Genomic DNA, 12,111 nt, shown 5'->3' with positions numbered 1-12,111 from the left:
TAACTATTTTGATCACTAATCAGGAGAACTCAAAATGATTTATAAACTGTATGACCTCCCTGAGAAGCTTCTATGAAAAGGTTAAGTTACAATTTGGGAAATGAATGCACAATTTTCCTAAGTCTCTCTCATTTGAAAAATTTAGAGCTTTTCTGTTTCTATGGCTATAAAACTTATGTTGATCTTTCTTTGAGTTGGACAACTTTTTTATTTTATTTTATTTTTTTGCGGTACGCGGGCCTCTCACTGTTGTGGCCTCTCCCGTTGCGGAGCACAGGCTCCGGATGCGCAGGCTCATTGGCCATGGCTCACGGGCCCAGCCGCTCCGCGGCATGTGGGATCCTCCCAGACCAGGGCACGAACCCGTGTCCCCTGCATCGGCAGGCGGACCTCCAACCACTGCGCCACCAGGGAAGCCCTGAGTTAGACAACTTTAATTCAGAAGACATTTGTGACATATGTGTTTGTATGTGCCAGACACTGCACCAGGTTTAGAAGGAGCTGGGATTATGTACTTAAATTCAGATAAATGTTATAAAATCATGACATAAGCACACTTTTAAAATTCTTACAGTCTGTTGGCTAATACGGTCTTTAATGTAACAATGATAAATTTAAAGATTTCCTCTAAGACTTTACTGCTTTTCTATGTTAAAAATTAATGTTTTTTTTCTTTTTCTGACAAAACACTGGTCCATGATATACATAGCTCTTGCCTCTTCAGTCTAAGAATCTATGATACGAGAGGATACCTGTGCTGCTTTGGATTTTGTCTAGATGGCCAGGCAGTAACTAGGTTCCTTCCTCTGTCAGATTTGTATCAACAAAGGTCACAGTTCCAGATGACTGGTCAGGCCAGAAGTGAGGCTACAGTATCAGACATGGAAATTGGAAGGTCATGGCTGAAACTGTCACAGGCACTTTAGACATGTTTCTAAAAGTGGAAAAAGCAAGGAGCATGATTGAGATTCTCCACATCAATTTTAATTTTCCTTCCTCTTTGTTAGTTCTAATGCTGTCTTGGTGCCTCCAGATTATTGGGAAATGATAAAGGAAAATGTGAATATTATTGTCTGGGGCTTTTCTTTATCTGCTCTGACCCTCATTCTTGCCAATCAGTTTCAATCTTCAGTAGAAGCCTAATTTTGCCTCTTGGCTTCCCCGAGTAAAAGGCTTACGACTCACTTCTGCTCATCCTCATTCCTTCTGCAGGGAAGGAGAGATAAAAAGCCCATAGGAGAATCGTACTTTTTTCTTTATAACATTTAATTTGAGATGTGTGTTCTCCCCCCAATGTCAAGTTCTTCTTCCTTATGAATAAGAAAAATGGTCTAGAAGGAGATACTACCACCCAATTACTTACACAGCAACCTTGCATTTACATAAACCAACAATCTTTATTTAATAAGTTCTCCATTGGAGTCAGTAAATATAGTCTTGGTTTGGTTTTCCTTGCATAGCAGGTCACCTCCAAGCTCTTTTAAATCTTTGTTTTCCTTTTCACTTTTTAGAAACTAGTTTGTAGGACAGCTTGTCCCCCGTTGCATGAAGTTCAAATGACAGCTTATAGCTTGGTCTGGTAATCACGCCTGACTCCTCTTTCCCATATGAACATATGATATTGTTTTGTGGGTAAGACATTCAATGATTCATTTCAAAATTTTCATCTATTTCCTGCAATGTGCCAGACCCTGTGGTAGTACAGGGAAATGAACACAGACTTTGAAGTTTAGTGGATTGTATTAATGCCAACACTAAATAGTGTTTATTAAGCATCTGTGTATGTATATATACATTCAGGTCCACGAAACTTTTTCTTTCATATAAGATATACAGTCTTAGTAACAAATTATGATGATTCACTGTCTAATTTAATTCTTACTCAAGAGGAGGCAAAAACGCCTCAACATACATTTTATGTAAAGACTTTAGGATTTTAGGGAAAAGTACAAATGTCATAAGGATTAAGTGGTTGTTTCCAGCCTTCCATGAGTATTCAAGGATGTTCCTTCAAAGTTCCATACTTACTCATCTCTGCAAACAGCTGTCTTCTTTCTGCCATGGTATTTCCTCTTTTCCCACTATCTTCAATCATTCTATGAGACAAAATGGTTACAATGTGTATTAGCCTCATGTTAATAAGGCAAACAGCTATTTCTACATAAACACACTTGCTATGGTCATGCCACAGACGTAGACACCAACTACTTAAAACTGTGTCTGTAAAAAGAATAGCTTTACTTTGACTAACTTAAATGGTTGTACATATTTTCCATATATAATATTGTAGTTGTGGAAGGGGGTGTAAAATTTTTATTTTCTAATGTACAAATAACTACAATAGCAGATCACCTTGTGCTATAACGGAATACAACCCTCTACCATCTGTTAGGTGATGCATTTCACATAGAGTTCCTCTTTCAATTTTGGGAATACCTATGAATAATATAGAGCAGATATTACAGATCCCATTCAAGAAATGATGAGATTGAGAGTCTCATGGACATAGTAAGGGAAATGGCATAGACTTGTGTACTCCAAGACCAGTCTGCTTTCCACTACATTCTGTTACAGCTTGTCCTGTGTGCACTCAAAACCTCAATTTAGAAGAAGGTCATTTCCTAAATGTTCATTTCTAATTTAAGTGTTTGGAACCTGCAACTGTTTTTCTGTACATAATAATTTCAGGCAAAGTGGTTAGGTTTACCTATCTCTACTTAATCATACTATCGTCTGCAACAGAACTACTTAAAAAATACTACGAAAACACCAACAGTTAAAACGGAGAATAAAAAAATTTTTTTAATTAAAATTTGACTTAAGGAAAAAGAAAATAATGAGAAAGTTAATGGAAATGTTGTTTAGCCCGATAGAGGGTTTTGGGCTAAATATACGTGTTTTATAGGTTGATGGAGCTGATTTTTTGTTATAGCAAATTAAGCTTTTAAAAACCAAGGTTTTCTCTCTCACACACACATATATACATACACTTATATACATATATATATGTTTTGATTCAGGCATGGTAAACAGAAGGCACAGCTGATCTTTTTGGCTTTCAATGGACCCTGTTCTTTTTCAAATATGAATTTTGCTCATGTTATTGTTATTATTTTTGCCTGGATTGCCCTCAGCCTACGAATGGATAAGTTGCAGTTATCCTTCAGGTCTCAGTTTAGCTGTATCTTCCTCTGAAATTTTCCTGCACTCTCTGTGATGGTTTGGTTACTGTCCTCTGAATCTCCATAGTCTGTTATGCCTCTTTCTCAGCGCTGAGCATTCACTTAACAAATGTTTATCGAGTGCCTTCTACACTCCAGGAACTAAACTAAGCTCTTGAGTATACAACAGTGATGAAGTCACAGTTCCTGCCCTCCAGGCGCTTACACTCTAGTAGTGAGATACAGAAGCATAAAAGCAATGAAAACACAATGAGGCAACTACAGCCGTAGAAGTGTAAAGAAAGATATGTGAATGTGAGAGAGGTTGACTACCTGGGGGTAAATTTAAGGGAACTACAATCCTCCCTTGGTATCCACAGGGGATTGGTTCCAGCCTCTCCCCTGCTTCCCCAATACCAAAATCCTCACATGCTCAAGTCCCTTATATAAAACAGTGATGTACGGTTGGTCCCCTGGATCTGCCTTTGATGGGGAGTTGGTTGAGTCCTCAGTGTGGACCCCACAGATATGGAGGGCCCGCTGTGCTTGCAGAAGACTGCTCAAAAGATGATGACTCACTGGGGACTCAAAGAAGAAAATTGGTGGAGAAACAAAATGTGATGTCAGACAAACTGGTCAAATAGCCTCTCCAGTTGCTTCTATGAGTTAAGGATTATTTGCCTACTGCTAGGAAAGGAAAGAAGGGCATGGAACAGCCTTAGTTTACAGAGTTAAGAGTGTGTATCCATTCACAATGGGTGGTAATATAACCAAGGTCAGGCTTCAATAATAACTGGAAAAACACAGAGTTGTTAATGAAGCTTCCTCAACTTGGTAACGATGCAGTGCTGAACACATTCCAATGCTTTCTTTTCATGAGATTTTAAATGTGTAGGTATGGTTGATATATATAGATCAGGAGAAAAACACACCCCTCCTGAATCACGTAACCCATCTCCTTTCCTCCAGAGGAAGTGGGCAGAAAATAATCTGACATTCACAAACTAGTCTGGGAAGAGCTTCCAATTTTTATTTCAAGAGCTCAGAAGTAGAGCTGAAGCAGTATAGAGATAGGGGATAGAAACAGGGTATATTCCTGCATCTGTCTATATGTTGGACTGAGATGAGAAGAACCATTATAAATAAATCACAGAGGATGGCAGGCTGGAAAGCTATGATTGAAAATGTCAGGGAGCAGGGGAGTGGGAAGGGTAAGCTGGGGCGAAGTGAGAGAGAGGCATGGATTTATATACACTACCAAATGTAAAATAGATAGCTAGTGGGAAGCAGCTGCATAGCACAGGGAGATCAGCTCGGTGCTTTGTGTCCACCTAGAGGGGTGGGATAGGGCGGGTGGGAGGGAGATGAAAGAGGGAGGAGATATGGGGATATATGTATACGTATAGCTGATTCACTTTGTTATAAAGCAGAAACTAACACACCACTGTACAGCAATTATACTCCAATAAAGATGTTAAAAAAAAAAAAGAAAGAAAATGTCAGGGAGGTAAAGACTGGCTTGTGAACTTGCAGAGTTACTGCCCTTACTACTCACTTGGTACTGTCTGTGACATCTCTTCTTTTAGTTAACTTTTTGTTTGTCTCTGTAAGGTTTTTAGGGGCAGTAACTGAAAAATTTTAAATTCTTCACAGTGTCTAGCCAAATCCAGTCAACAGATACTATGTCCAGTTACTATTTACTGAACAAAAGAATAAAACAGAAGAAAAAGAGGAAAGAGAGAGAAAAGAAAAATAAGTTTTCTTCCCCCAAATGGACTTTCAATTATATTTTCAAAAACTGACTCATAGAAGAGTGAAATTCCAATTGTATTAGTTTCAGAGATTAATTATTTGAAATGAGAGAAACCAATTTATATTTTTAAAATAATCTGGAACCATGCATTTTACAGTAAAATCTTGTCTTATGAAACAGGCTGAAATACACGCAAACTATATTGATGTCACCTTTTGGTCTATTCATCACTGTTTCGGTTAATTAACTCATAAAAGAACAATCATTAGTTACACAATAGGTATTAATTCTCACTTCTAAGTAAAATGTGTACCTTATGAGGAAAAGAAAGAAAAAACTCAGTGGTGTAAAATAATGGAAATCCTGGAAAATGATTACGAATATATAAGGAAAAATAGCACACCTCTCATTTTCCCCCCAGAGTTTTCTGGGAAGCGGCGCTGTTAGATAAAATGGAGAACATTCATTTATTCCCCATCGATTGCAGTCATAATAGTAAAAATGGAGGCATGCCAGTTTTCAGCTTACACTGATTCCACAGAGGGACTCGTGGACACAGTGAGCTCATAAATCAAATAGGCAAAAAGCACCACTGTGGGCTCCTTAGTTTCCAATTTAACTCTGATCAGTGGGTCTTGGGATACACAATGCCTGACTATCTTCTCATCGTTTTAGAAAGAAAGAAGAGCAAAATTTCAGTAGAGGAAGGAGGAAGAGCTTTACAGACAGCAACTTCGCTTCTGAAATTGTCAAGAAGCTTGACTTTTCATGAATTTCAGTATAAGGACAGCTGCCCAGAGTCATATGGAGGAGATGAAGGGGAAAATAACCCATCTATGACGATACTAATATCACAAGGTGCATGGCTCACCAACAGGCCTGATTTGGTCAGTGTCTGTTGCTCCTTCATGTAGATGAGATGCTTAACTTAGAGTTTTACCAGAAGATTGCAGAAATGTCAAAAGTATAAAAAGAACTAACAATGATAAATAAGGGGTGAGCCCCGTCAGATGTTTCTTTTACTAGCACTCAGTCCCACAGATTACACAGGGTGTGTATTATTTTCACTTATGAGAATCCATCCTTTCATTCACTTAAGAAATATTTATAATATAGCTATAATTGGTCAGACCACTGTTAGCTTCTTGAGATCCAAAGATGAGTAAGACATGATCCTTGCCCTTAAGAAGCTCACAGTCCAGAAGGGGAAACAAATTATTCTAACAAATTATTATAATTTGGTGTGTACTGCTAGATATAGTAGTTTATGTCTGGGAAGAATCAAAAGAGACATCAAAGAAAGGGTGACTCTGGAGCAGAGTTTTAAAGGATGAATAGGAATGTTCCAGACAGAAGAGGGTGGAGAGATGGCAATTATAGTTAGAAAGAATCACTAAAAAAAAGCATGGAGCTTGAGAAAGGGTATATGGTGCATTTGGCAACTGGGAATAGTTCAGTATTGCTGAGTGCAAGTGAGAGGCGAACAGGCATCTGATCTACAAAGCCTTATTTGTCAAGTCTAGACAGTATAGGACTTTCCTACGGGAGGCTGGGTACCATCCAGGGTTTTAGCAGGGAATTGATGTACACAGATTTAGGTTTTGGCAAGATTGCTCCAGCATGTCGAGTGGAGAAAAGATTTGGGTAGGCAGGAGGGTAGGGGATAGAAACCCATGAGTAATGGAAGAGTCCAGTTAGCTGGATACTTCCGTGATTCAGGAGTGAACTAATATGTCTTATGCTAAAGGACTGACTTGAGAGAGATTTGGGACACATCTGATAGGACTTGGTGATTGGCAGGTCACGTGGAGAACAGCAGAGGAGAGGACCTCAGCTTTTGCTTGCCCTCAGCACTTCACATATATTAGAAAACATTCTGCTGAACTCATGGCACAATGAGTTTGTAGGAGGTGAGGTTACCAAGTCACGCTTCTTCCAGCACAGTCATTAAAAGAGGCTGAAAGCTGGATAGGGAGGGCTCCACCTCTTAGCCCCTATATAGGGGGGAGGGATGAAATAACAGAGTAGAACAGTGTGGGAACCAGCAAGAAATAAAGAATAAAATCCAAATGTGAGGCACAGAGTATTGGAAGAAAAGTGCATTTTATTTTGGCATAGTGAGAAGTTCCCACTGAAATATCACATCCTTCACGACACGTCTATAATCCAACATCATCAGTAATAAACAGACATTTGTATTACACATGATATATAAGACATTTTAAAGGTAGAAGCTTAAACGAATGGTGTCTTCCATTTGTATAACTTTCTGAAGATTATAAAATGTTTTTCCCTATAACCTGGTGAGGAAGTTGAAGAGATATTATTACTCTTAAATTCCAGCTGAAGAACTTGACACTAGGCAGGTGGTGGCTGCCCCCCAAAACAAAGTATTGTCTGTCAGGGCAGGAAATTGAATCCATTTTTTTTTTTTTTGCCTTTAATTTTGAAATTCCTCAGCTAGTTTGGATTCTAATTGCCAGTAATCTTATTCCAGCTGCCACTGTCCAACGCAAATGAAGATTTTCTGAAACTGATAAACTGCAAAGAAGTTGACAGAAGTTCGTGATCAACAGTCCAAAAGGAGCCTAGAGAGGAAGGGTCCACATCACTCTCAAATGTCACTGAGAAATTCCTCTGAATGCTACTTCTTAATGGAATCCTCCCATTTTAAAACATCGTTGTACTGGAAATTATCATAGAGATTAAAATAATTCCCAGCGTCAGGATTTATGTAAACCCAGACACATATAAACACACCAACTCACACACTGATTCACACTCTCACATTTTAAATCCACAAAAGCCGACAATGTTTTTAGAAAAGTCTGGCTCTGCTTTGCTTCTGCTCCACTGTAGCAAACACAAGACTTGTAGATTTCATGTTTAGTGTGATAAGACTCTTCCCAGGCTTTATTTCCATCCATTTGCTCCAGGTGGATGACAGGAAGATGCAGGGTCTAGCCATCACCAACTGCTGTAATCCCCAAAGTTAATAAGTGCAATGAAGGCCATTTCAAGCTCCTTTCCTCCTTTAATTGATTTATTGGTGGCGTATAAATGCCTGTTTCCATTTCTGTTAATGAAAGAAACCTCTAGTAGGACTTTCTCAGATTTACATTCTTGTTCTAATCTCTGGCAATATAATAAAAAAGTATTCAGAGCTCTTTCCTGAGGCAAAATATAATTGCATTTGCTTTTATCTCTTAGCCTTTTATCTAGATGAGCTCCTGAAAGGAGGAAAATGTTGTCACTAAAATAAATGGCTATAATGGGGTTCTGGCTTTGCCTTTTACTTTGAACATCAACTTCTGCTTTTGGAACTTGAGTTTTGTTTTTGGGGGATGAAGGGCACAAGCTCACTATTTTAGTGTCACGACCATAGGCACTCCTGATACCTACCCAGATTTGAACTAGAAATATGATGCCAGTTGAGTTTGATCATTGAACTTATTTGCACAACATTAGGTTGGAATTCTTATGTTGCTTTGTAATATGTTTCTCTAGCTTGTAAGACCCACTTTAAAATGTACTTTGAGCCCAGGGAGAAGAAAATTGATTCTTCAGGGAACGTACATAGACATAAACAGATACGTACATTGATATGGGTACATAATGAGGTAAACTTTAAGAAACAGAAAATGCCATTAAAAAGTGAGAAAACCATTTTTAGCTGGAAAGAACTACTATCAGTGGTACTTTCAAGTCAGGAAGGAACCTGCTGCTCTGGGGTCAGAGGGTACAAGATATTTAAGGTCATTTGGTTTTGTTTGACTTCATTTGGCTTGGTATGAGGCTAGGACTTCCGGTCAAGAGGAGCTGGCATCACCTATTAGTCAGGGTTTAAAGATTGCAGAACCGGGCTGGGAGCAACTTGGTATGGGAAAAGGGAGCCTTTTGGAAGGAAGATGATAAAAATTTGGACTCTGTCACGTGAGGTTCAAAGTTATTAGAAAGTCTCTGAAGGACTCGGGAGCCCTGCCTAAGAGCTTCATCAAAAGGACCTCAAAGATCCCTAGGGGAAACAACCACAGGGAGAGGGTCGTCTATACTGCTGCCTTTAGCACTGCATTAGGACCTAAGACTTTTTTAGAGAACATGTTTCGTCCAGTATGATGTGCCTTTGGGACAATGGTTGTGTATGTGCACCTGTATTTCTCAAGAGCGATAGTGTTATGTGTATAGGCCCACTTGGTCATGGGGGAACCGTGGCTGACCTTAACACTGGAGCAAGAGTCTTCCCTGTTCTCCTGCTGGGATTGCCAAATTCTTAACTTTTGGGGGTCAGGTGTTTGTTAGGAAATGACTGCCTTCCGATAGTTTGGAAACTTCTCCATTCAGTGTGGGATATCGCTGTTCATAAACATAGGTCTGTTTCTTTTCCCTACATATCTAATAAATGAAAAATGAAAATTTCCCTCCCCCCATAATTATAAGATCTTTTTTCATTAATCTTGCAATAATAACACCCCAAGTTTTTTTTAATGTATTTTAAAAAATTAATTAATTTTTATTTTTGGCTGCATTGGGTCTTCATTGCTGCGCACAGGCTTTCTCTAGTTGCGGTGAGCGGGGGTTACCCTTTGTTGAGGTGTGTGGGCTTCTCACTGTGGTGGCTTCTCTTGTTGCAGAGCACAGGCTCTAGTACTGTGGGCTTCAGTAATTGTGGCACGTGGGCTCAGTAGTTGTGGCTCACAGGCTCTAGAGCGTAGGCTCAGTAGTTGTGGCGCACGGGCTTAGCTGCTCTGCGGCATGTGGGATCTTCCCAGACCAGGGCTTGAACCCGTGTCCCTGCATTGGGGACATTCTCAACCAGGGAAGTCCAGACCCCAAGTTTTTGAGTTTTGGATTTTTAAGCCTGACTTATCTCATTATAGTGGGATTATACTGTATATTATATATATATATATATATAAAAATAATATACAATAGTATATATAGTATATATTATTTTACTTGCATATGTAAAATGTGTATATATATATATATATATATATATATATATACACACATTTATGTAAGGAAAATAATTTGGAAAAATTTAAAGATGCAGTTCAAAATTTTTTTCAAGTGACTGAGTTAATTTAGCTTCTCAATGAAGAGGTATTAGGTGATTAAGCAATGCAATGCCATCCAGTCCATAATTTCTTTTAAGTTTTAGCCCCTTTCAATAATTTGATAAAAGATGTGGATCCTCACTCCACCAAAATGCTCATGCCCCTGGATACATAAATAAAGGAATTATAAGTGCTTGCATGGACTGGTTTAGGGGAAGAAAGCCAGGATTTAATGAGAATCAAAGGTAGCTTTACTTTATAGGGAACACTAACCATTAGTTAAAGGGAGCAGCCAATGGATGCCTCCACAGAGCAACTGCCCAGGGGAAAGGGCAAGAGGCTCGGGGTGGCCTCCTCAGGTGAGGAAAACATGAAAGAAATCAAGGTGGAGCCATGATGATGCGGAGAAGACAGTGATGAGCTCCTCAAGTGGTAGAAACCAAGGTGCCAGATATACAAAGTCAGTACTCAAGTGTCAGGTAGAAACTCGCATCTGGAAATGCAGAGTGCTTTAGGACATTACCGACATGACTCCTGGTGCTTGAAAGGATTCTAACTCACCTTTTGTTTTGGAAGATCTTAAAAAGAGCAGGAGAAAGAAATAGGTCCTCTCTTGTCCGTGTCTAATGTGCTGAGGCAACAAAACACAACTGGGGCTGCCACTGACCATGGGCTAGCTGTTATCTGGACTTCTAGGAGTGCGATTTCCATGAGGAGAATTGGGAAAAGGAAAGTGAGAATAAAAGTGTAGGGCAGAGCACTGAGCATCCAGATGTAAGCCAGGGAGGCATGCATGCTTTAAATTTTCCATTTATTTTTTTGGGGTTAGGGCGTGCTGAGTTTGGAGAGGTGGAAAAGGGAGAGGCAGGTGAGTAAATTGTTTTCTGCGAGAGGATGAGAAAATCTGACTTTTTCTGGGAGAAGAAATAGTAATAGTTATAATAATAATAATAACTTCCACAATACTATATAAAACAATTAACTATTTTACAAAAAAGCATACTAGGTACGAAGCACTATGAAGGACACCGTAATGTTGGTGTATTTACTCTTCCCATCTGATGTGGAAACTGAGCTTCAGAGAGATTAAGTAATTGCCCAGGTGATCAATTTAGGGCTTAAAACCAGACATCTCTGACCAGTGTACTAGTGTACACTGGGTTTCTTAAGAAAGACCAAAATGGAATTGTATGAAATAAGATTCAAGGGAACAGCTCTTTTTTTCCTGCGGGTAGTGGTGGTGGGACGTTGCCCACACATACACACACTGAAATGGACTAAAGCATAACTGAGGATATACATAGTGGATGCAAAAGGGAGCTGGGCAGGATGGAGTTAATGGGCTGTGCGATGACACGGAAAGAGACTTGCGCATCATAAAATGCCTGTATCCTCTTCATCCCCCCAACGTTTGCTTCCATCTCTCCTCTTTTCATTTGATTCCCTCTTTCTCTGATCCAGACTTCCCTTCTTGCCCTTTCTTTTCCTTTCCTTAACTCTGCTCCTTTAATCACTTTCTGCATTTTTATGTGTATTAGGGAATATGATTCCCAGCAACAGACAGTTCTTAGCTTGAGAAAGAAAGACCAAGGCAGGACAGTGGGAAAAGAAAACAAAGTTATATGGTGAATAAGTTCTAAGGATCTAATGTACAGCATGGTGACTGTAGTTAATAACACTGTGTTTTAAACTTGAAATTTATTAAGAGAGTAGATCTCAAGTGTTTTTATCAAAAAAAAGTAAATATGTGAGGTGATGGATGTGTTAATTAACTTGATTGTGGGAGTCATTTCACATGTGAAATCATCATGCTGTGGGACTTCCCTGGTGGCGCAGTGGTTAAGAAGCCGCCTACCAATGCAGGGGACATGGGTTCGAGCCCTGGTCTGGGAAGATCCCACATGCCTTGGAGCAACTAAGCCCGTGAGGCAAAAGTACTGAGCCTGCACTCTAGAGCCTGCGCGCCACAACTACTGAGGCCGTGTGCCACAACTACTGAAGCCACCACAATGAGAAGCCTGTGCGCTGCAACGAAGAGTGGCCCCCGCTCACCGCAACTAGAGAAAGCCCACGTGCAGCAACGAACACCCAATGCAGCCAAAGGTAAATAAATAGAGTAAATAAATTTATAAAAAAAAAC

General features: G+C 39.5%; 1 protein-coding gene across 24 annotated transcripts in view; it reads right to left on the bottom strand.

Moving 5' to 3' along the window:
• DTNA (dystrobrevin alpha) overlaps window positions 1–12,111 on the bottom strand; it is a 390,982-nt gene that overhangs the window by 126,050 nt on the left and 252,821 nt on the right. For all 24 annotated transcript variants that reach the window (XM_060028867.1, XM_060028865.1, XM_060028869.1 and 21 more), the window contains one exon: window positions 2,029–2,096. In XM_060028867.1, the coding sequence (XP_059884850.1) occupies window positions 2,029–2,095 (67 nt within the window). In that variant the 5' untranslated portion in view covers window position 2,096. The remainder of the gene's footprint in view (window positions 1–2,028; window positions 2,097–12,111) is intronic.

Source organism: Delphinus delphis, chromosome 13, assembly GCF_949987515.2.
Source record: "Delphinus delphis chromosome 13, mDelDel1.2, whole genome shotgun sequence".
NCBI lineage: Eukaryota > Metazoa > Chordata > Mammalia > Artiodactyla > Delphinidae > Delphinus > Delphinus delphis.
This window is presented reverse-complemented; position numbering and strand designations above follow the sequence as displayed.